This window comes from Xiphophorus couchianus, chromosome 16 (assembly GCF_001444195.1).
Source record: "Xiphophorus couchianus chromosome 16, X_couchianus-1.0, whole genome shotgun sequence".
Classification (NCBI taxonomy): domain Eukaryota; kingdom Metazoa; phylum Chordata; class Actinopteri; order Cyprinodontiformes; family Poeciliidae; genus Xiphophorus; species Xiphophorus couchianus.
This window is the reverse complement of record NC_040243.1, coordinates 13312872-13339046: the sequence shown is the minus strand read 5'-3', so window position 1 is coordinate 13339046 and position 26175 is coordinate 13312872. Positions and strand designations below refer to the sequence as shown.

Sequence of the window (26175 nt, the reverse complement as noted above, 5' to 3'; positions counted from 1 at the left end):
GTTCTATTGTTATACTGATAAAGTATGAACCAACCCAGATGTAGGTTGATTAAAAACTATCAGTAAAAAATGAGCTAAAGCAGGTCTTGCAGATATCTTTGCCATTCAAAGTAAATAAAAGAATATATTGTAAACATGCATTTATATTTAAACATTTTACAAAAGTTTCAAAAACACAGTGCTTATATGTATTACTAACAAAGCTTGATTTTAAGCAAATGGAAAAAGACATTTCGTTTCTCATCATCAATGTGAGCCTCAGCATTTAATCAAACTCAAAAAAGAATAACTTCCTGAGAGGAAAATTTGTTTCGGAAAGGTTCAGTCAGAATCCAGAGCTACAACCTGAACTTAATAGAAACAACGACCATATTCCATCTAAATAAATTGTTTGAGAACATCCAGTAATCAGTGAAAGGGAAACATGTTTTATTATATCCGAATATTCTTTTGCAATATAAAGATTTTTAGCACACTAAAGGATTCTGTGTCAAATAATAGCACATATACAAAATGTGAATACATGATTAAAAACTGAAAAATGGATAAAGAATATTTGGCATCATAAATCGTACCCTTCATACTTTCCTTTTGATCAAGAAGTGTTTTGCTGCTTCAGGTAGCCGCTGCCAAATTATTTGTCATCAGAATCTTCTAAACAGAAAACCCTTCAAGCAAGGACATTTTTTTTCTCACTTAAAAAGCTTTCATTGCAATCTGAAATCTTTACTAGTCAAGTTTACAATAATAATCTGTCTTTCACTCTCAAGTGTTTCTTTGTACCATTGATAGAGCATTTGAGGTTGTTTTTTTCATTTCTTTAATCTTTGTCACTGTGAAGTTTGACCTGTTTCCCAACGTTTTATTGAACAAAAAAAAGATACATCTAGCCACATTCAAATAAAAATGAATGCTCAAACATTGGCCAGGATTTTTTAATTTTATTTGAAAAACAGTTTGGCAAAAGCTTGAAATTGTTTTATAATTTTTTTTTGTGAAAGTTGTAAATATCTCTAAGAAATTCATCCTAACAGTTTATTCTTTGATATAGTAATTTCGGATCAATTAAATAGTCAATAAAGCATGGTAAACTATTAATGGTGCCACCAGTAAAAATTGGATAAAAACATAAATTCATCTCATATTGCAGAATAACCTCACACCATACAACTGAGAAAAAATGTATCACTAATTTGATTAGATCTAAAAAATGGGGAAAGGTATTGATACCCCTTACTGTTAATACTTTGTGTATCCTTCCTTACTCAAATAGAAAGACAACAGAACAAACCAATTTTGAAGAGTGGCTTATTAAATTATATTTGTGACGTTACCCCTCAAAAAAAGAGAAAAATCCAGTGTTGAGTCACAAAAGCACAAATACAGTTTATTGATGATGTTTTTATTAACACCAGTAATAAGAATAGCCTTTAGCTCTCTTGTGAGGTGTGCAGTAATACGTCAACATAATATAGAAAAGAAAAACAGCAACGTTTTACATTCATGACCACAATTCATAATAACAACCCCTTTCCAAAAGAGGCAAGTCAGCAATAACGACTGTGATTGGTGGCTTTTGTGTAAACAACGTGATTTAAATGTTAAGAAATCCATGAGGTCACCGTCTGAACATTACCCATCATCACCTTCAAGACAGCCTCTATGCCATTTAAAGCACTTCATGATAGCTAACAGGAATGAAGAAGCAGGTATAATTTATCTGCAAAGCTGCCGGAAGGCTGATTAAAGGAATCTGTGGTACATTATAGCAGCGTTTTGCAGATGTTACAATCCTGCGGGTGTCACTCAAAGGCTCCTCGAGGGGAAATCATCTTCACACTTGAGGCAACATTAATTTATAGTTTCTCCCTGGATGAAGCCTAAATGACAGGCTCACTGCTCCACTTTCCTCGATGCGTTTTCGTTTAATGGTCGCAACAGTAACTTCAGTTTACAATCACACACGTATGTGTGATTTTCATTGTGTTGATGTGAAAAGCTACATTCATGTGGACTCGTTGTTAGACTCGTGTGCCTTTTCGTGTACTTAAGTGTAAAGATGGGGGGTGGGGAGCTACAGAAAACAGCTCAAAACACCAAGGATGAAATTCCAAGCACAGAAGAAGTGATCCGAAAATAACTTGATCTACAGCGCTTTGCAAAAATATTCATACCTCCTGCAACTTGAGGGCATTTTGTTACACCATCCAAAGACTTTGGTGTATTTTATTGGAATTTCACTAATATAACGTAATACATAATTATGTAGTGGAAGGAAAATGATTGACTACTGTTTGCAGTTGGTTGGGTTGGTATGTAGATGTTAAACCCAACCTGAATGACTTGCAAATATTCTGCAAAGACAAATGGGCAAAAATTCCAGGGTCAGGAGTGGATGACTAGTAAAAGCTTTCGGTTCCGCAAAACTAAAGCAACGTCTACATAATTACACACCACTTTGTTTTGACATAACCCAAAATATACCAATGAAACACACTCAAGTTTGTTGTTGCAACTTGACAATATGTGAAACATTTCAACAGGCAGAAATTCTTCTGTAAAGCACCGTATCTTTGGTGAAACTGCTACTAAATAAATTCAGTACTTTACTCGCAGATATTTTACAATTAATGGTGCTAATGTGCAAATGTTGATGCTCTTTCTGTTCAAGAAAGAGAACTTATAGGATGGGAAGATAAGAGGAGCCCTGTGGTGATGCTAGTGTTTGTCACATAAACACACTCTCGCCTCTGTTTGGGATTTTTTTCCCCCCTCACAACAAATATGTTGTGACCTCTATTTGCAAAGAATTGCTCATGCAAAGATAATATTGCTAAATATTTAGAACAAAAACATTCATTTGTTTTGGAAAACAAAAGCTAAAGACAAATGTTTTTTTTCTACTACTTCTTTAACACAAAGAGTTTGGATTCGAGGTCAAAAAGACTCTCAGACTCTAAATATGCACATTATATTTGACATTCACACAATTATGCCATTGTGAGAACCCAAAAACATTTTCCAAGAGTCCAAGTTCAAGTTCTGTGAAAGACGCCCCCAGTTCGCTTTTTGACCCGTCAGAGTCTGAGAGCAGAGTTGCGTGATGACCCCACGGTGACCTCCCCGGTGCCCACAAATCTTGTGGAAGAATGCCAAACCAGCAGCAGACTTGAACCTGAAGTGGCTCCAGATCGACACGGCGCCTGGTGATTGTCTGTTCTGCTCCGAGGAGAAAGCAGCCTCTTGACCTCCGATCCGTCTGACTGCAAGCTGCCCTCGTTGCAGAATCATGCGATGCTGAACGTCAACAGCAACGCCCTGGTAAGGCAGTGTTCAACATTGCACCAAATGAAAAGTTCAAGAACAAAATAAAAAAGGAAAAAAAAATCTTGTTGTAGATAGTGAAACTAATAGTAAAGTAATAACCCCTCAGGACTGCTTCCGGAAGGTGAAAATGTCCCGTTTTTTGGAGCCCCTCTTGCCGTCCGGCGTGGGCGTGTGGTTTGGAGAGGATGACGGTGAGGGGGAGGAGGGCTGTGGGGTGGAGGTGCCTCCATAAGGGCAGCTCAGGGAGTCTGGGTGCTCGCCTGAACACTCCACCGTGGGGATGTAGCGGCTGTCCCACATCCCCGGGCCGCAAAGCTTGCAAAGGTCGTGCAGGCTGCAGGGGATCCTGGGAAGAAGGCGGAACTGGTAGAGGAGGCTGCGGGCCTGGAAGAGAGGGGCGAGCGCGATGAGGGGAAGCAAGCTCAAGGAGAGACACTTTGGCCTGTCAGAGAAGGCAAACATTGCGGATGCATGCATTGAAATAAATCAATGCTCCTGTTATCTCTTGGCTACAAGATAACAAAAGAATGTCAAGGTCAGTCTCGTGGAGTTTATTTTTTTCTTTTTTCTTCTGGCTGTATCTCAAAAGCTCTCATGCCCGCTGCTGGGTTATCATATGCAGAATAGTCAAGCATCAACAAAACGCATTACGACAGCTGCATGCAAACAGAAATGTGCAGCACAAACAGCATCCATAAAGATGAGGCAGCAGGAACAGAGACTGCAGCGAGCGAGCAGATCATTAATCCTCTGCATCCTATACTTACTCTGCAGCAGCACCAGGCAGGACTCTTCAGTGCAGACTAAAATGAATTTAAATTTTATCAGGAAGAAATGTTGCAGATGGATAGATGTCTGATAATGTTTATTGACTTTTATAAATGGATGTGAATCGAACCAACCCTGGGTGTGTTGATTCTGGAAAGAAGAAAGGCTGAACTGAAGTTTTTGCAATTATTTTCAATACTTCTATTTATGTTTTGATGCTATATTAAAATAAGTACAAAAAGAATTGACAGAGGCTTTATTAATTTGCTGGATGTGAGGAATGATCAGATTTCTTTGAGCAAAAAAAAAAGAAAGAAAGCCAACTTACAAATGGATGGAACTTATTTTGGAAAACTGAATAGAAAGTCAAGTGTGGAAACTTGCAGTTTGCCGAGCAGCCGGTGAACGAAACAACAAGGAAGAGACAAAGCCTGCCAACACAGAAGCAGCAGCGTTACCTTGCGCAGCACCAGCTCTCCGTTCATGTGCATGGAGAGGTTGCTGAAGTGGAGCAGCATTTGGTCGGTGGCGAGCTGCTGCTCCGTCACGTCCTCCCCGTACAGGACAATGATGGCCACGCACAGGAAGAGGTGGAAGTAGTCTGTCTACAAAGACGGAGAGTGGGGTCAGAGGCAGAAGATGAAGGGAGCAGGATGTCACGCTTAGTACCAGACGTCCTGTCAGACTGATTCGATTCAACTCATGTAGTTCCTAACACTACCAACGGCCTTTAATAGAATAAAATAAAGACATGATCAATGTTAACGACTAAAGTTTAGAGTTTTTTACCTTCTGATTGGGCAGATGTCATCCTTTAACTAGTATCATGTAGCAGATCTGAGAATGGGACATTTTCTCTCTGCCTCAAAGAGGATTAATAGTTGAGAAGAAATTTTGAAAGGAAACTGCGAGGTCAGTTAAATCGGCAACTTATTTCTTTTCTACATACACCTTAATATTAACATGCTTTAAAACATTTATTGATGACCGATTTTAACCCAGACAAGCTTGATTAAATCTGATCACATTTATTCTAGGAGCAGAGTTATGCTGCAGGCTTGTTGAATGTCTAAGCACATTTTGGATTGTTGCTTTGCTGCATGATGGGACTTGTAGTTTTACTTAACCACAGTAACAGCTAAATCCAAAAGGAAAACTAAAATTCACAGATTTTTAGTTTCCACTCAGCTTAATAAATCAAGACGGGGAGAAAAACATGAACAACCACAAAAATTTAAAGACTAAACAAAATATAATCTAAGACCAAGTACAGAAAATTTATTTATTTTATTGGTACAAATAGTTGTGTGTATTTTATCAGCATCTCAGTTTGCATCTAGCTCCTTTAAACCAACCTGATGACAGTTGCTCTGCAAACTCTAATTCACACAAGAACAGCAGAAAACAATCAGCTGCCACCCAGAGTGACATGAAACGTCCTCTTCACAGAAAAATCTGATATCAATCAGAAATTCTTACTTAAAGCTCAACTGCTACATGACTTTTAACTGTCTAACCCAAGGTTTCTCACACAAACACACACACCCGCGCGCGCACACACACATTATCTGCTCTATCGCCACCTGGAGCAGCAGATACGAACATCTCGCAAGGTGTTTGAACAGATGGCGTGAAGCAAAGACATTTGACTCGGCCTCAGTGAGTGGGAGTGTTAAACACAAGGAACGCATCGTGGCTACAAGTTTCCAGCGCTTCAAAAGACGTGGAACTGCACCGAGTAAAATATACCCAATGCAATCACCCTTAAATTAAATTGCATTTTAAAAAACTAATATGGTTGCATAGTAGGCGGCAAAAATGTGAAATATGCAAAGTCTTAAATCCAACTGGTTTTTAACAATGGAATTCAATTTCTTTAAATATTAATAGACATTTTTACATTCACTCAACAGGATTACAAGTCAGGCTTTGAAAGAACTTGTCCTACTTTGTCCTTGCAGACAATAGTTCTATTTCATTCCTGCACACTTCCTGGAAAAATCTACACACTCTAAAGTGGCTAAAAAAAAAAAATTACCACTACATTCCTCTGTATCACTTACCAGCGTATGCAAACCTCATCTTTCTACTTTGTGCATGCGGAGGATCAGTTTGGACTTTGTCCTAACCTGGTAGTGTGCCCAGCAGGCCTCCCACATGCGCAGTGCCTCTGTGTCGGGGAACTCTCTCTTGAAGCAGAGCAGGATCCAGCGGTGGCAGAACAGCAGCTGCAGGCCATCCTCTCCAAGGCGGGTCAGGTGCTGGTGGAAGCGCGGCAGCATGAGGCGCAGCAGCTCCCGCAGGTACATCTGCAGATCGAGAAGTTATTTTCCTCTGTTCTGCACAAAATCCGACCAAGTTGATGGTCAGAAACATCAGCTTGTCAAACAGCTTATATGTCTGCACATGAGCGATTTAGCAGGATTGAGCTCAGAATCCTTGAATGTCCCACAAACCATTATTTATGTGCGGGTTTACACATCCGATTATGGTGTTGTCTGAATGTGATAGACATGCTGACTGTTTCTAAGTTGTTTAAAGTTAGCTAAATATATTCTCGCTCTAAAAAAAAAATAAACCAGAAGAATCCTTCTAAGCAGTGTTTAATAACTTTCTTGGGACTGTTGATAAAAATCATTTATCATCATGTACTTTTCAGTGATTATTTAAGCATGTGCTGACACCCTAAATAAGATTGGCACAGATTTGTGTCAAAAGTGTCACATTTGCACATCAGCTTCAAATTTATTAAAGCAGTGACTCGATCAGGTAATCACTTATTGATGATTTCATTTACAAAACTGCGGAATATTTGACATTTCCACATTACAACTTTGACAAATGTTAGTTGAAATATACAAACATTGCAAATAAATCAATGAAACAAGACACAATTGCTTATTTTAGCTATTTTTGTTAACCTATTATCTGTCACAAACTCTAACTTTAGACCAAAGCTTCAAATTTAGTTAGAAGCACTAAGAAAAACACTGAAAACCTCATTGTAGACTTTAAAGGTTAAAGGGCTACTATAAACATGTGAATCATTTACTATTTACCACATTGAAGGTTCTTTAAAAAAACACACTTAAAGGCTAAAGTACAAAGTCTATCATGGAGAGGAGACAGGCGTGATGGTCCGCTAGATATGATGAAAAGCATGTTAAATATTTAGTGTTTTCATTCCCTTTTAGCTTTTCACATTTTCAGCTTTGCAGACACATTTTAGATCTGTGGGACAGCAACTCATCACTAATCCCAGAACGTATCGCGATGAACAATAATATTGTTGTTTTGAGACCATTTTCCATAATAGCAATAATGGCAAAATAATACTAGAACACATTCATTCTCAAAGACCAGTAAACTTTAAATTCTAATGAACATTTAAACACTGGAACTGGAAGACATTTGAAATGTCCAAAATAAATACAGAAACAACAGAAACAACAAATAAAATGAATTATGAAGTCTGTGTAAACAAAATTGTCTTTCAAAAATAGCGATAGTTGAGACCAAAGCACCAAACTGAAAGACTTTTATTGTTCTATTTTTGGTAAACAGAGAGGGAAAAGAGAAAAACAATAAATCAAGCAAATGAAAGTTAGAGTTTTAATGCGATTAATTGATTTATTGCTTATTGAGACAGGCCTAGTAGTGTATGTACTGTACAGAAACTGCTGCTGGCGGCTAGCATAAAGACTCTCCTACCAGCTGCCTCTCCATGTCTTCGTCACGCGGGGAGCTGATGAAGATGGTGTTCTCCATGAGGCCGACGAAGCACCAAAACGTGTCGCTCTCGTCTTGGATCTCAGTGAGCAGGGGGGCCACCAGGTCGGACATGCCCTGGCAGTAGCCCATGTCGGGATTAAACACCGCATAGTTGAGCAGAATCCGCCTGGGGCAAGAACAAACACACACATCTGAGTACTGGCGTAACATCTGCTGACAGAGTTTCTAATGAAGAGGGCCAAACAGGAGAGGAAGCCCTGAAAAGTTTTCCTCCAACCCAAACACTTTGAATGCCTTTCATTGGGGGAAAATAACACAACAATCCCCTCCCAACCTCCCCCACACTTTTTTCCTCTTCTTGCAACCAGGGAGCTAATTACTGGCATTTCTTTCTTCCTTCTTTTTTAAGACCTGTTCTACTTTGAAGAAAACTTCCCCGGTCGTCTTCATGCATTAGTAACGAAAGTACAAACAAAGCCCAAAACCCAGAGGACATTACATTGTTCTAGTGCAGCATTAGAGTAAAAATTTGATGAGTGTCTGCTAAACAAGGACATCAGGACCTTCAGCTCTGCAGCAGTTTAAAAGTAAATGAACCAGACAAACATGGGTGAGACTTATCAGCACCAGAAAACCACAGGCTGGCTTCAGATGTAGAATCACTCCCAGACAAACACCAGGCGTCTCAACGAGAGTCGCAAAAATAACTAATTCCCTATTTAAATCCTCTTGCTCCTCATTTAGAAAGCCATTAGCCGCAAGTACGAGTCGAAAGTGCTCAGACGGCTTAGTCAAAGTCAATAAAGCATGAAACTCATTTGCGGCTCTGAATATGAAATAAACGGTGTAGGTGAGTGGACGGGTGGGAACGATAGAGGGTGATGGACAAAAAGGGGCAGCGGTGTTGGAAAACCTCATGATCTCCACGTTCGGGTTGTTCTCTCCTCTGAAGAATTGGTTGCTGCGGTCCGTTCTGACCACGTCTTTATCCACCGTGAACTGGACTTTCCTCCAGAACTCGCTGTGCTCCTCTGGGCTCATGGATAATCTGAGGAGTCAAGCAAATGGAGCAGGAACCGATTATGAAGGGGGAAACAATGGATGCTTAATACACAATAATCCTCATAAACACATAGAAATGACTGTGCTGCTATTCTACTCCTAATAGCTGCTGCAGAAGGTCCCCAAAACATATGAGCAGTGGACACAAGTGTTCCTCGGAGGATCCCACCACAGTCATCCATCCTGATGTTAGGGAGCACATTACCAGTGTTCTCCGTGTGTACTAATGTACTCAGGTCCTAACAAGCAGAGGGGATTTAATTAACACTGTTTGTTTTCCATGCGGCCCCACCAGGAATAAAGCCACCTCAGCTGATGCAACGCCACGCAACTGTTTGGTTTGAGGTCTGTGTGTTTGTGTCGCTGGACCCTCCCCAGCCACCGTCCTACGCTTCGCTTTCTCAGGAGGAAGCTGCTCAGGAGTTTGGAACATGTTTGCACCACTTGAGTGGTTTTATGGGTTGTGCAGTAAAATAAAAGCCAGGCTCCTGAAGAGCACGGATTAGCTCAGCGAACTGCCTTGCAAAAGTGTCCCTGCACTTTAAACTTTTTGTGACGCTGCAAACGCTAACTGTTGTGTATTTTAAAGGGGCAGACCAACACAGAGGAGAGCATCTCTAGGAAAAGGAAGGGAAATGATCCAGTTTTTCACAAAAAAAATCTTAAATGTGTATGAGATTGAAATATTTTCCCAAGTATCTCAAACTCCGACAGAAGGAATGAAGCCTTTAGGTGAACAGCAATTTTTAAACCTCGTTAAAGAATCTTAATTGGATTTATGCCTGGACTTTGACTGGGCCGTTCTAACACATAAGAATACTTTAATCTAAACCATTCCTTATATCTCTGGATAAGTGCTTGAGTTTGTCACTTTTCTGAAAGGTTTTCTTCCTGTATTTCATCCTGTATTCTGTCTTCCCATAATTTTTGACCAGCTTCCCTCTTAATGATGAAGAAGCCAATCCCCTCAGCATGATCCTTCCACTGCCATGTCTCACAGTGGGGATGGCATGTAACGGGTGGACAGGAAATATTTGTCTCCTCCTCAATCATTGTTTGGCATCTGGAACCAACAGTTCAGTTAGGTCAGGTGACTTCTGATGGCATTTGGATGAACTTTCTTATATCAGAGTAAAATAGGTTTAAATACAAATGTGTGCCTTAGTCATGCACAATTATCTGCAACTTTACGTTGGTGTGTCTCATAAAATTCAAGTAAACGGATTGGAGTCTGTAATCTGATAAATCCAAAGGATACAAATACCTTAAAAGGGATTGTCAGATATGGATAATAAAAGTAAACAATGCCTTTCTTTTCATGCGTCTTTTAGCAATTTACAATATCGGGAACGGAACAAATTCACCCATAAAATACTAAAATGTGATCATAGATTGATGAATGACTATTCACAGAGATGTAATTTATTCCATTTAACAAACTGAAATTAATCTATTATGACTCACCCAGAAAGACTAAATAATAGTTCATAAAGTTTTTAACAGATTATCTTTAAAGAAAAATTCATTGAAGATGATTCAACTGATCATTTTCTGTCAAAACTGAGTTCAGGAGTTTTGTAATAAGCAGGAGCAGTCTGTCTATTACAAAATTAGGATTGGAAAAAAAATCACATCATCTATAAGAAATCAAGAAATACTCTTACTGTAACCTGGAATTTACATTTCAACAAAAAATAAAACCTTTCAGAATATTTTTGGAGGTAAATAAAATATTAAAATAACAGACAATATGGCTGAATTTGTTTATGCATTTTTCACAAGTGAAACATGAAACCCATCACAGAAACAGAAAAACTGCAGTGAAAATATTTTTGTTATTTTATTAAGACATACTTTCTGCCTGAAAAATAAAGCTCTTTATCGGTAGATCAGATCTTCTGTGTCAAAGAAACAAAAAGAAACATCTTAAAGTGAGAGAAAAAAATTAAAGAAAAACAATAACTCTCCTTGAAGAAATCTGTAAATATTTAGCAGATGAAGTAGCCAGTAAGGAGTCCTTTGTCAGATAATTATTTACAGAGAAAAGGAAACCAGATAAAGTTAAAGTGTTTCAAACAAGAATTTTTTATTATTATTTATATAAAAAGAGAAAATAAAGGAGATAGGGACTGTGACATTCAGCTGAATGTTTCTGCAGATATCTTTTTCATTAAACAATTACTTACAAGTGAAAATGACCGTCTTCTCTGAAACAAATTTAACTCGTATTGGAGCTTTGTTGAATTCCAGACATAAACAGCATTATTTCACAGATTCTAACAAACTTAAATATCCAGATTATATCCAAGGGAAGCTGCACTCCTATGTGCAGCTGCTGAATTATTATTGTTAGAATGAGGACACAAGGTTGGGGGACAAGGTAAAGCCCACACACTGGCCTCCTTGCTCCTAAAGATCAACCAGTGGCCTTGGAGGGCTGCCGGAGGCTCTTTAAAGGAATCAACATCAGCGTCACTTTAACTTCTGGTGCACTCAAAGCGATAATAGCCCGTACAAATGAAATCTGTCAATTATCATCATCGTAGCACACAAAGATGCAGAAAAATATAACATGGAAACCTTAACCCTGAGATGGAGTTGTGTGGATAAATAAAGACTCTGGGATCTAGGTTGGTCTGTGCATACCAAAGTTGTGGTTTTTCCCTCCCCTCTCTCTGACATGTGAGCATGATCTGATCTGATAAGCGCTGACATGTTTTCTCTCCAGAGACCTTTTATATCACACCCGGCACCTCCCCTTAACACTTCTCTGATTGTGCCTATTGATTGCTCCACGCCTGCTATGGGAAGCCGCAACAGACTCACATACGGTTTAATGTTTTACCGACTGAGCTTTTGGCAGCCAACGCTGCAGCCGAGTGTCTCAGACATGATTTCAAAGTGGTTTCCATGTTATCGAGCTGAGGTGCAGATGTTATCAGCAGGAGATCTTCAAGTAAAATAAAGATTTACAGGTGCATCTTTATAAATTAGAATGCAAGTCTCTCATTACATACACGGTGATATGTTTCAGGTCTTTAATTGTGTTAATTTTGATCATGCTAACGAAAACCCAAAATTCAGTTTTCTAGACATAAGATCAACAGAAATTTATTTTAATACAGAAATTATGAGGGAGACTAATGACTTGATAATTGTCAAACACACAGCCTTCACAAGGAAGAATAAGTCCCAGAGGAAATTGGATGTTGAGAGTGTCTAAACTTTTAAATGAAAGTTAAGTGGAAGGAAAAGCTGTGGAACAAAAATGTGTTACAACAGCTCCATGGAAAACACCGTGACGCAAACGCAATTAAAGGATTCACAAAGCCATTACTTGAGGTCCAGTTGGCTTTTTTAAGATGCACAACACACAAAACCATTCAGGAAGTGGGATACAGGTCTTGCTTTCATTGTGTTAAATCCAACCTGAACCAGAAGCCGCATAAGTCTTACTACCATTACCAGTTACCATTACCCATTATTAATCTTAATTAATTATTAATGAATAATGTGCCTTGGACCATGGGAGGTGCCTGGTTGACAATCATTGTTGCTAGTTATGGCAGATGTTCTATATTAAGTTGGAACTTCAAAAAAAAAAAAAAAAGTCTGTCCATTTCAGTTTGGTCCTATTTTATGACCGGCTTTTATTGCCGACTTATCCAGCCACACACCAGTCCTCTCAGCATATTGTTCAGGGAATTTCTGCAGTGGTGCAAAATACAAGTGGAGCCATGTTTGTAGCTCACTGACCTGCATGGGCTACATCAGTGAAGCTTGTTTATAGTAGTTATTTATCCAGTTAAATTACAATTTACAATCAAATAATGACCAATTTGAAAGGCTGACTGTGATATTTTGTTTTATAGAAAGAGAACTATATGTTATGCAAACTTGACATTCAGTTTTATTTTGGTTAGCTTGTTGGCCTGTCAGAATAGGAAATTTTACTGGACAATAAATTGTCCCACTAATTGTAACGATAATATTGTTGTTTGGAGACCATTTTCAAGTAACATACTGATAATGGCATAATAACGCAAGTTTTCCCTCTCAAAGACCAATAAACTTTTATTTTGTAAAGAACACTTAACACTGGAACTGAAAGATATTTTTTAAAGCACAACCAAAATCATAAATAAAAAGGATTATGACATCTCTGTAAACAGATTTGCCATTTAAAAAGCATTAATGACCAGAATAGGAATTATCAAACTCTTTTTAATTTATCATGCGATTAATTGATTAATTGCATATTCAGCTGATCATATCCATCTCACAGATAAAGGAAGCAGTATCTTATGCTAACGGAGCCCAGACCAAGTATTGAGTCCATCAGCTATGCAGTACATGGTCATACCTCTCAGTAAGGATATATCATTATCAATCTTAATACTATGCATAATATTTCAGGCAGATTTCTACAAGAATGTTCTTCTTCCTGTGTAGAGAAAGCGTTGTAAGAGAATGTGCTTTTAAATTAATGATGAAATTTGTTTGATTGATCAATTTATTGATTGATTATGTAGCATCTTTTCACTGCCCACCTTCTCTGCTGGATGTCGTGGTAGTGAGCTCGTTTCTGCAGCCTCCAGGCCTCTCTTTCCTGAGAGCTGGAGTCGTAGCTGTAGTAGTGCAGCAAGAAGGGCCACACCTCGCCTCTGATGGATGGGTCGATGCCGCCAAAAAAGATAGCCTGTCGAAGAAGCAGCAGGTGGGTAAATACGGCAAACACGAAGGGAGGGACATGGTCTGGCAGCAGGGCATGTTGACATTTCCTGAGAGCATGTCTTACTTTCTGCATTACGCTGTGAAAAAAGAAAACAATGAGTGTTTATTCAGCACATCCAGCAAAAACAGGACTCTTCTGTTTCCTTATTTGAACTTTTACTGAAAAAAAAAAAGTCTTGGTCATGGTCTAACTGCCACTGAGTCATTACAGTAGACGGGTAAACCAAACAGCGACTCAATTCCAGAGAATGCAAATGACTCAGAGGGGGTACACTGGCAGGGACAAACCCTTCCATTATTTACAGGCCAAGCTGATGATTGAAACTGAAACTGAGAAGCTTGCAAGCTGAATTTCATTATGACTTGACTAACAAATATAAAAGAAAAAGGTGTGAAAATGGCCACTTTCATCAGTAGTGAAACATTCTCTGACTTGGTTTCTCATCCATACAATGTAGAGGGAAGGAGCCCCGACTTTCTAGAGTTTAGAAGATGCACAAAATGTAAGGAAGGAAGGAAGAAAAGAAAATAAAAGAGTTAGGACCCAAGTTAGATAGGGTGGACATAAGAAAGCAACAAGAGGACAGAGACAGACAACAGGTTATTATGAAAACAAAGAAACAAGGTGTGGAGTAAATCAGGATAGAAAGAGTCAAGGTAAGACAAAAGGAGAGAAAGGAAAGAAAGACAAAGAAGAAGAAGGACAAACATGAGAAACAAAGAAAAGAAGATACAAAGAAGTATAGAATAAATAAACAAGGGAAAAATAAGGAAGTAATGAAGGACACAAAGGAGGAGGGAGACAACATTTAGATGATGCGATAGGGGATAAAGTCCAAACATACAACTATTTGTAAAGGCTTGTATGTTCCTTATTCAACCGTATCCAGAAATGGAAAACACACATCCATTGTCTACGTTCGCTCATTCTTGCAGGATCGTTGGGTAGGGCTATTTTCTTCTTTTCGACTGTGTGAGGAAGCCAGAGTACCCAGAGAGAACCTAATGCACTCAAAGCAGAAAAACCCACAGCTTCAGACTCGAACGCAGGACCTTCTTGCTGCATGGCAGCCTTTCCACCAAATGTGCGGAAAACGTTTGGTGGCAAATGTTTTCCGCAATCTCCTGGAAAACGCTGAAATCGTATTTCCAGACTCTTTAAGAGTGTTAAGAAGATTTACCTTCCGCAGCTTGTACTCCTCCTCCACCTGCCCGCTGTGGTTGATGTGACGCAGCCAGGCGGCGACGTCCACCCGCCTATAAAGCCTCTCCTCGGGGTGCGTCTCAGCTGATGGCAGTGTGGGCCTCCGGATGGAAAACTGCATGCAGGACTTTTCATCCGACACCTTCACACAGAGTAAGGAAGAGGAGTAAAGCAATGAATCGAAGTTTTACCAACAAAAACCCAAAGGAGAGGTTGACCTTCGCCTAAGTCTGACCTGGTCTTTAGGTTGGGTTTCCCTGCAGCATTTCCACTGCTGGAAGACCTCAGCCAGCTTGTCCAGACCAGCATGATGGAAGTGAAGGATCTTATACTGGCTCTCCCTGCTAGCTATCACAAGCTGGCCACTAGTGCACGCGTCATCACTGCAACAAAACAATAAATGATGCAAAGACAAGTTCACAAGCGGTTCAACTTCATGACCCTGTAAGAATCCCCCCAGGGGATTTTTCCCATTTGCTCCCCGCTGACCTGAAGAAGAGTCTCAGCGACCTCATGTGACCCAGGTCCACCCTGAAGACTCCACACAGCTGCTCCAGAGCCAGCAGCTTCTGTTGCTCCTCCCAGCGCATGGCCTGCGACTGGCCGCAGCCCTCGGACGGGGCGTGGCTGTCCAGACTGGATGCAGAGCTCACAGAGTGGTTCATGGACTCCTCACACAGTTCCCTGCAAAAACATGACCGAGATTTTAACGAGTTTCACACTGTGCCCCACATGTCCCTCGTAAAGATGTCCGTACTCATCGAATGTTTCCACACATTGTTGCTGTAAAACCACAAATTTTGATGTCTTTTACACAATTTTATGACAAACCAACACAAAAAAAAGAGCACAAGTTTGAAGTGATTTTCAAATTGTACAAATTGAATTGATGAAGCATGGGATGCATTTATCTTCAGCTCCCTTTACTCTGATGCCTCCAAATAAAATCCAGTACAATTAACCCTTCACTGCCTAACATGTCATTTTTGATACAAGTTCTTCAGATGCCTTGAGTGTGTTAAAAAAGTTTTGCGCATTCCATCAAACATCCTGTAAACAGTAAATATGTTGCTGATTATAACTTACACATTCTGTGCAATAAAAAGCAAAAAGCATAGAATAAAAGTGTAATATACTTCAAAAAAAATACTGCTAAATGCTTGTGTGGAATATTTTTACATGCCTGTAAAGACACATTTTTTTCATATGATGATACATGATATAATAAAAAGTTGTTAAATCAAAGCTGTTATTTGATTACTGATACTTATTTTTGTTTAAAATAACTGTTTCCCTTTCAAAAATGACTTATTGTATCAGACTTTCTGCAGATACAGATAAAACATTTTTACTAATGTTTTATTAGTTTAAAAAAAAAATCCATCGTTACATCTCAGTCTGAACACACCATTCTCACCATGAGACATTTTGGTGGCAGCATCATGCGGTGTGGATGTTTTCCTTTAGCCAAAAGAAGGAGCTAAAAGAAAATGGATGCTATTAAAAAAGAAAGTCATGAAGAAAACCTGCTGCAAATGCCTTGGTGTTCACTATCTAGGAGGACAGCAACCTTAAAACATGTAGCCGGAGCTATATTTTTAGTAGCCCAGTTAAAGTTCAGACTGAAATCTGTGAGAAACTGTGACAAATTATGAAAACAGAGACACTCTCTGTTGACTGAGCTTGAGCTATTTTGCAAAGAAGAATGGACTGAAATTTCAGTCTGTATAGAAACAAAACTGCTAGAGACAAATCCTACCAGCTGCGAGTCCCTGCAGCAAAAGGTGTTTCTGGAAAGTATTGATTTAATTAACTGTACACACATGCAGGGGTGTACAGTTTCATATTTTCATTTGGTTACTCACTATTTTTGTGTGTGACAGAGTTCACACTGTAATGTTTGATTATTAAGCACGTCAGTAAGTCATCAAACCAAAAAGGTTCATCTAAATAATTGAAAGTAAAAAATTTAAAGGATAAAACACAGAAAAAACAACACTTAAAAACAAAATCAGTCAATTTCTCTTAAAATTCATTGTACATTTTGCATTATGTACAATGAGAAATAATTCCAAACAACATGTGAAGCAAGACGCATCACAGTGATTACAAATCTGCAGCTCAGGACTGCATTTATGTTTGCATCTCTATTACATTACTCCAAGAGGCTGCGAGTAGGAGGAATGCATGAAGACTACCAAAGACAAATACACACTCACATATACGTACAATAAAATCTGAGCACACACACACAAATCACACTGTCCACCATCCAATTTCCCTTGTCATTCCCCTCATGGTGAGTGTGTTTTTCCCGGCACTGAAACCTGAGCTCAGGGTTCCTCGGCTTGCAGGAGAAGACACACAATCACACATTATGCATACAAATACATGGAAATATGCAGGAAAACAGGGAAAATATGTTGGCAAAAACATGCATAGCACACAACAGTAAAATATATTGTAAGAAGCTTTAAATGACTTGATTACTCTGAGTCTTTCTCTCTTTCACACACACACACACCCCTACACATAAGTGAATGAACCATGGCTAATGACCATAATGCACTCTCAAACACGAATCTAGACATGGTAACGCAGAGAGAGGGAGACGTGTTAAACCCACTGACATTTGAGAATCAGGCATCTGAATAAAGATTTTCAGCATTGCTTGCATGGAAACACACCAACAGAAAACCAAAAATCAGATGTTCCCCAATTTAAAAATGGCATTTCAAATATCGGAGGCGTGAAAAACTAATCATCTCCCAGCAGTGAAATAGTTTTGACATTATTTACTGAAAAGGTGCGAACACATGTGGCAGCTCGGTGCTCATGTGAAAAGGGTGCAGCCAGTTTGATTTTTTCCATCCTGTCTCTGTCATGTCTGGCTAATCATTTCCCTGTTAGCAGATGGGAAAATAACAAGCCTGATCAATCCAGGCTGCAAAGCTTCCCTGTGTTATCTGCTGATTTACTGCGCTCCGTCTCGTGTATCGCGCCGCAGAGTGAATCATTGGGGTAGAGGGGGGATGAAGTAGAGGCACAGCGAGGTCTGCTAAGGGAGTTAAGTAACATGAAATATGGAGGGAGTCCTGTCTTCATAACCCCAGTGACTGTCAAGTTAGGAGTGTTTACAAGGCCCTTCAAGTCTTGTTAATTCCATCTGTCCTTCATGCTTGGAGCACATAAAAGTGCTAAAACAAGGAAATGGACTGAAAAGCACAGATCATGCTGAAAACTACAGAGACAAGCTTATGTCAGAATTAACAAGCCCTTTCTAAACATTTATCAGGCCACACTGTGCAAAGTGTAAACAAGCTGTTTTGATGTCGTCGAGCCGCTGTAGCTGGCACGTCCCATCAGGCCAGAGCGAAACGAAACGGCCCCGAGGCCTTTCATCATAACACTTTTCCTCTCCAGAGGAAAGTGCTGCCAGGTCACCCTGAGAACCACGGCCGAGCACACACACCCTCCCGCCCTCACCCCCAAGCCTCCCCCGCCGGGACTTCCAGGTCCTTCATCTAATCCCCAAAAGGAACAGAGTGTCAGAGGAGAACAAGAGGGCGGGTGGTGGTGGTGGTGTGGGCCACACTGCAGCCACATGCTGGAAAACGGTCAGTGCGGCTCGCCAGAACCCGTGATCTACCAATAATCCCAAACGGACGCACATAAAAGTCAGATGGAAACTTTAATGGCGTCATGAGTCAAGATTTGTTTTGAGGAACATTAGTTTAACTAAACAGCAGATCACTTAAAAACACTTTGCAGAAGTACTCAGACTGCTTTTCACAAGCCCTCGCTTTACAGCAACAAACTTCAAAGTATTTTTGGGAGAGATTTTCATGTGATAGACAAAATCGTGCGTCATCGTGAAGTGAAACGTAAATAGTATGCTGTTTTTAAATTAGAATCTTATATTGTGGCATGGATTAGTGGTCAATTATTTGCAGAAATGCCTTTTACTGCCATTGTGGCTGAACGTCTTTTGGGCCGTGTTTCTACCAGCTTTTCATAGACTAAAACCTTCATGTATTCTTGGCAAAATAGCTCAAATTCAGTCAGATTGGTCAGGAAGCATCTGTAAAAAAAAAAACCAAAAAACAAATTACATCTCATCTACTGAAAAAAATAACAGCCATCAGCTCTTGCTTTATGTTTCAGATCACCATCCCTCCACCCCAATTTCAACACTTTTGTTGCATCTAACAGGTTTATTTCCATCGATCGTCATCCTCTCTCACCAGCATTTCATTGCTAACAAAACATGCCCTCAGCAAGATGCGGTCACCACCACACTTCCCCATGGGGATGATGTGTTCAGGTCCATTGACTTGTGGAACGCTGCAGCTCTTCCCGAGCTACCATGGGCTAATAGGACAAATGTAGACAATTGGTTTTTCTGGGTTTTATTTAGAGCCATCCGAGTCAAACACAGCCCCACACCAAAGTTCAAGTAGTATTAATACTTTTACGAAGTACTATACAAAACTTTTAAACTTTAAACATTATACTTTTACTCCGCTCAGCCAGAGTTTAAAGTCTTTTAAAAGTGGCTTTGATCAATCTTCTCTAATAGGTCAGAGTTAAGTGATTTAAGAAAATGATCTGAACAAAAACAGAGTAAGAACAACGTTCAAATAAGGTACTTATTAAAGATTACAAGACTGACAAATAATAACAAAAATCAGACATGGCTTAAAGCCTCTTTATTATACTAGTTGTGAACTGCACTGATAAGTGTTTACGAGTTGAACTTGCCTCGTTTTCTAAAGTCAGAAGTCAACACCACAGCAAACCAATGCGCTGAGCTTTAATCACATGTTCACGTTCCTTAAGTAAAGCCTTGGGAAGGAAGTACACACTGACAGCTCCATAATCTACAGTCAAACTTTAAAGAAACTTGTTAAGAATCTTGACAGACATTGCTGTGGATTTCTTCTTTGCTCTCTCCCTCCCCTCTCCTCTTATCCTGCCCCCCTTTTTCATCCACTCTCACTCTCCCATACGCGGTTCTTTCTCTTTGAATGATTCCAAGTGACATGTTTCCAGTTCCTGGCCCCTTAACAGTGTCAATTAAAGCAAGCGAGAGAGAGAGAGAAAGAGAGATTGAGTGGGTTCCAGGGTTTTGGCTGCCACTCCGCTCTCTTCAGCGCTCTAATCCGGAGAGCTGACATTCAGCCCAGCACAGCAACCCTGGGAGCAGTGGGAATCAAAGGGCTTCACACAGACTTTAGGAAGAGAAGGGGAAAAAGGTGGAGGAGTTTGTGTGCATGTGAGGGGCTGGGGGGATCTGAGAGGTGGGTGACGGCTCAAGTAAAAGAAGAGATGCAAAGTAGATAGTAGTGGAAAGTGATGGACGGGAAAAAACATCTGAGTGGCAGAGAGTTGCAAAAACAGAGACTAACAGCAAAGAAGAGTAAAGGTTTGAGTCTGCGGGGCGGGCAACACTGCCAAGTCACACACTAACAGTGCTTACAGCCAGCTGGGGTCAGAAAAAGAGGTTAAAAATGCTTCAAACACACACACACACACACACCCACACACTGACTGACTCACTCTCTCTGACACAGGCACACACATTCTGGGCTGCATGTCAGGCCGAATAGCTGCGTGAGGAAACAACCACGAAGGGAATCATAAAATTAAATGACTCCGAGGTCCAAACAGCAACACAATCGCTGTCCAGATGGCTCCCCCAGATTAGAGAGCAGTCTGTGCAGGCACCACAGTTTCAGTGGTGTTTAAGCTTCGGATGAGGGGAAACAATCAATGTTCCTGTGAGCTGCTTTGAATAAGTCGAAAATATTTCTCATCCCTCCTGCTGAAGTCATCTACCTGCTCTCAGTCCCTCAGGGGCCTCGGGCTGCAGAGCCTGGAGGCAAAAATGTGGCCCGAGAATAACAGCTCCAAATGCCTTCAATTCTTTTCTTTCTGGCTCCACCTGCTGGATGATCAGAGCAACTGAAGGAATGACAACTGGTTGAATATTACAACAAATTATAACCAGGGTTTCAGTTAGTTATACAAAAAAGTCATTACTACCTCTTCATATATTAATCTGCAATTTAAAACAGTTGTATGTCTTCAGAAACTGCTTTTGCACTAAACTCATAGGAAGCATATTCAGACACCATTTAAAATGTGATCAAAGCAAATATGTGCAACTAGGCAAAATTAGTGGCACCTCTGACTTCATTAAACACAACTTTATATGACTTATGACACTTTTAATTTTATATCAGCTTGGATTAACTTATTTTGAGGCAAGAAGACATGAGCTGGATAACAGGATTTTAAAAAGATCTCAATATCAAATCTCTGAAGTTCTAAGTGCATATAAAGGTTTACTGAAACAAAACATTCATCAAGTCTTAAACATGTAAAACTTTCAGTCAGATTCACCTGATAGAACTTTGTGCCACAATGACTCTCTGTCTGAAACAATGAATCCAGTGTTAAGGAATGCAAGCTTCTCCATTCTCTATATCAGTGGTGCCCATAGATCTTCTTCTGGGCCCCCCTATGGATCACAATAAAATCTCCCCCCAAAAAGAAAAAAGAAATCAACTGGGCACACACATCGTTCAACCAGACATAAACCTATACACATATTTTGTTTTCAAACTCCATTGAAGTTTATTTCACACTTCAGGTTGCAACAAAACACATTACAAACTATCTCTACAGTGAAACACTTTTGTGTAACTGTTTTTGATTTTTTTTTTTTTTTCATTCATCCATACCGCTTCCTGCGCCCCCTTGCAATGGCACTGCGCCCCCACCTAGGGGGCGCGCCCCACACTTTGGGGACCACTGCTCTATATAATCAAAAGCAAATAAGTGCAAGTAAGTAGTAATACAACAAAATACCCAACATATTTTTTAAATGAACGCTTAAATTTTAACCCACTTTGTAGATTTAAAGTAACAAAAGAAACAAGAAAATTATACAATCTGTTCTGTGTAAAAGTTTCTATCAATAAGAGGAAAAAACTAAACCTGAATCCTGCAACTTTTTTCTATATTTAATTAATTTGTTTATCATTTATCTACAGGAACGTTTAATACAGCGCTATGTAGAAGTATTTGCACCCTTATAGATTCTGTTTTTGCTGCTTGATTTTGTTGCACTTAAATGTTTCAAATCATCAAAAAAAACTTTATACTATCCAGCAAAGATAACCTAAGTACAAAATATAGATTTTATATTATAGTATACTTTACAAAAAACAGTGTGCTATACGAGTTTTAATAGATGTAGTGCTGTTCGTGTTTTGAACATGAACAGCAAAGTAAATGCAATTGGTTGAGGCGTTTGATATTTTAAAAATAAAAACAGAAACACAACATATTACTATTTAATCTGCCATTCACCGATCAGAGGCAATGAAGGGAAAATTGGCTGAAAACTACACATGGGGCAGGAGCCAAAAAATGCATCTACTACCAACACCTATGAGTTGTAAGTACACAAATACTATAAACTTATAGTTGTGGAAAAACTAGTATGCATCATCAGGAAATATTTATATTTTTCCCTCCAAAATAGTAATAAAAAGCTTATTCTTAGGAAGGAAGAAGTACAATGGGTGAGATGTTTCTAAAATAACAATATTGCACACTGATGTTGCAATAATGATATATTTGTAATATTTTGTGCAGAAGTATGTACAAAAAAGAAATACCCCAAACCCATGTCATCCACTGTCTCACTGACCTGCTTTCTGGGTCCAGGAAGACGGAGCCGCTGCTCTCACACAGAGCCTCGCTGACAGGCGACAGGCAGAACGGCGAGGAGAAGGTGTCCGAGTCGGAGCCCATGGTGCTGTCCCGGCTCACCTCGTCCGACAGCTCGTAGGACCCTTCGTCACCCTCCTCCCCGGCTAAAAGAAGCTGCTGCTGGTTAGAGGAGGGGTCTGAGCCGCTCTCACCCACCAGGCTGTGGGCTGAGGTGCTGCTGGTGATGTTCCTCTCCTCATCATCCTCTTCCTCTGGAGCGGCCGCTGGAGGACGTGAGCGCGGCCTACGGAGGATGGTTAGTTCGAAACATCACAAACATGATCTTCGGTATCACTTTATTTGATGGGGTGTGCATAAGACTAACATGAAATTGTCATAAACATGACATAACACCTGTTATGAACATGAAGGAGTCTTTATGAGTGTCTATGACTATGGTCATGAAGTGTCATTCGGTAAATAATGACACTTTTAATGCAAAGCTGCTCTAAAAGTTTAATTGAAAGTCCATTAAAAGTGCTAACTTTGCATTAAAGTGTCATTATTTACAAAATAATAAGTTGGCACATCTTTATATGCTTCTTTATTTCCGGTATGCACCCATATTATGTTAATATGCACTGATCTGGTGCACACCCTCGTACCTCCTGCCTCTGCGGCGGGCGTTCCTGCGCACAGGCGAACTCTCCGGAGTGATGTATCTCAGCGCCTCCTCGTCCTGCCTCTGGATGCGGGAATTCGGCACCCACGTCAGAATCAGCGTTGAGCCCAGGCACTCGTCTTTCTCCACATGTACGCACAAGTAGCCTGCAGGGGGCAATAAAAACCATGTTGATGTTAAGAGTGATTTTCTTTCTAAAAAAAAATCTCCCTTTTCAAAATGTTTTTGTTGAACTCGATACTAAAATATGTCTCATAAAAAATAAACCCTTGTGCACACTCCCATAATGATCAGGACATTAGTTCACTTTTATTTATGACTCTGTCCCAGACAACTCCATTGAACTACATGACATGCTGGTGTTTTTATAAAACTCTCTAGCCCTGAGCCCTGAGCTGAGCTTCACGTTTTTTGGAGGATGTTGGATTCTCAGTGAGTTTTTTTAGCCATTGCTGCTCAGTTTTTTTATGTCTATGTGAAGAGAAGAGCTGAGCTGAGCCAAGCCCCACCTTGTAACAAAAAGTACGGGAGCTGAAGAACCCAAAATACAACAGAATCCACTGCATAGCTTTTCCTACTTAACAATATCGGTGAATTCTGTGAATTTCCACCTTTTATTGTGGACTGCATTTTGTTTATTATCCCACATCCCAGAAACCAGTAGGCCTTCAAATATGGAGTGTACTTCTAACTGAAACTGTATACTTATTTATTACGGCTCATAATAATTTATTATTTGGTACATTTTAGGTAATTGTTTAAATCCAACATAACGCATCTCTTTTGTCATACTAGACAGTCAAATAACCTCCAACCTCAACAGAGCTCTCCATGATAAACAGGTGTAAGAAAAAGCAGGTAGTTCTGTATCTGTGCAGCCAAACCTGGGTGGTGCTCAGCCAGGCCCGGGAGGGGCTCTGCAGGGTGCACGCAAACATTATTCTTTGAGAAGATGATCTCGCCATCCAGCCCCGAGCGCAACGATGAACCCCCCGCCCCGGGGTTTAAGGTCAGGAGGTCGGAGGCCTTGGAGGAGGCACGCCGAAGGAGCCGACCCAGAGACATCTCCTCAGGCACTGGGACACTGAGCCCATCCTCTGAAAGGAGACGGAGAGCAGAGAGAGACAAAGTTGGAGCCTCATGTGGTATTTCATAAGGATGGAGCACAGAGAAGAAGGTCGGGTATCAGGCAAAATCATTTCTGTCTATTTAATAGACACAATGTTGACCCAGTTTCAATGAACATCGTCACCCCAACAATATTGCTATTTAAAATTTCAAGTGTTTCCAAGAATTGTGATGCCATGCAGGGATGGGAACCAGAGCCACAGCATCACAGATTATCTTAGGAAATATCCACCTCAAATGGTTGCCACTGAAAAGTTCAATCTTACTTTCATTTTTAGAAAGCACAGCTCAATTGTCACCCCAACAAAACCAGAAGCTGTCAACTGAACTCTGAAGAGAAACCAACCAAATAAAGAAGCTCCTAGCTGTTCTTCTTACGTTTGACCACCAGATGACACCAAAGAGGACTGTGTTGTAAACAAATTTTTTTTTTTTGTTTTAGCAAAAGCTTCAATGCTGCAGAAAGCATCTTTTGGGCTTCACTAGAACAGCATTAAAAAGTGCCTCAATCTTTCTCATTCTGAAGCAAATTAAACCAATTCTGCTGCAGCTGTCATAAGGGCAGAAAAAGCAGTGCGTCCAGAAATAAACTACTGTAAATATAATTGTAAATGCACAGGTTGAAAATGAATCCTTCCATTAAAACCTAGCAGTTGACCAGGGTCCAGATCCAGACCACAGCTATGGACCTCTGACCCAAACATTTGTTTGGGTCAGAAATATATAAAAAGTCATCTCTATGTGCAATATAGATGAACAAAGTGCATGTGTAATGATCCTCCGGTGAGAGGATGAGTTACTGATTAAAAAGGTCCCTGGAAATTCTGATAAACTTAAATGTCAAAAACAATTATTGCTTACCGCTGAATAGATATGATCAAATTAAAAGGCAGGGTTTTTTAAAATTATTTTTGATGGAATTAAACATCAAATTACTTTACTAGGCGTTCGACTAAATATGGCTGACCATGTAAAAACTTAAAAAGACAGATGAGGTGTAGAGTTTAAGGTCAAATGCAACCCAGCCTGGCTCTAAAGTTGCAGAAATCCTCAACAAACTTCCCCTCCTCAGACACACATGTGCTAATATTTACTGCAGTGTCCTTACTGCAGAACTCCCCTCACCTCTCCTGACTTGTTCAGCGATTCTCAGAGCTGTGCACCTGCATCTACTAAAGCAGCTTCAGCGCCTGCATGTGTGTGTGTGTCGTAGCTGTGTGTGACTAAATGTTTCCCACCTTTTGCAAACAGCAGAGAAACACAGTGATGGACAGTGAGCAAACACACTCTGCTCCATCTGTGTGAAATTCCAAGCTGTTATCAGGAGCCAACAGATGTCGTCCACGTCGAGCGCTGAACTGGGACCAGCGGGTGACGCTGCCTGAGTTTGAACTGTCCGCTCTGGAGAAAGCTTTGTGGGATAAACTAAACTTTCACTTGTAACAGAAGGAACTCCTTTGATTTAAATGGTTTTTTTTATCCTCTAGTATTAAAAGAAAACATAAAGCAATTAAAGTCTAACATTTTTTCCTTTAGCTTCTGCTTTTGTAATCGGTTCATCCCACTGATCTCCTCTTGTATGGTTAACGTTCTCCATGTTGGATCAAAGTCATATCTGTGTAACCTTGCTCCTTACTTGGCTGAACACTCTGACACATACTCCCCACTCTATCTCTGGAATGTTCCCTCCTTTTTCCTCAGGGAAAGAACGCGGGGGGTCGGGGAGGGGAGCATGTTTACCACCACTTGATTAAGCAGGCACCCCACTTCCTGGTGCCAAGCCTCACACAGGAAGCCTACCAACACAAGATCTGGG

At 40.1% G+C, this 26175-nt stretch overlaps 1 protein-coding gene across 2 annotated transcripts in view; it reads right to left on the bottom strand.

Moving 5' to 3' along the window:
- Positions 1-1361: 1361 nt before the first annotated feature.
- Positions 1362-26175, bottom strand: part of tbc1d16 (TBC1 domain family, member 16) — a 28744-nt gene continuing 3930 nt past the window's right edge. Inside the window, exons 2-13 of one of the 2 annotated variants that reach the window (XM_028042350.1) lie at positions 24116-24328; positions 23215-23377; positions 22548-22853; positions 15317-15511; positions 15063-15210; positions 14805-14969; positions 13440-13588; positions 8741-8875; positions 7807-7993; positions 6225-6404; positions 4554-4700; positions 1362-3769 (exon numbers count right to left, since the gene is read on the bottom strand). In XM_028042350.1, coding sequence (XP_027898151.1) covers positions 3305-3769; positions 4554-4700; positions 6225-6404; positions 7807-7993; positions 8741-8875; positions 13440-13588; positions 14805-14969; positions 15063-15210; positions 15317-15511; positions 22548-22853; positions 23215-23377; positions 24116-24296 — 2421 coding nt within the window. In that variant the 5' untranslated portion in view covers positions 24297-24328 and the 3' untranslated portion in view covers positions 1362-3304. The remainder of the gene's footprint in view (positions 3770-4553; positions 4701-6224; positions 6405-7806; positions 7994-8740; positions 8876-13439; positions 13589-14804; positions 14970-15062; positions 15211-15316; positions 15512-22547; positions 22854-23214; positions 23378-24115; positions 24329-26175) is intronic. The other variant, XM_028042351.1, reaches the window with a different exon arrangement.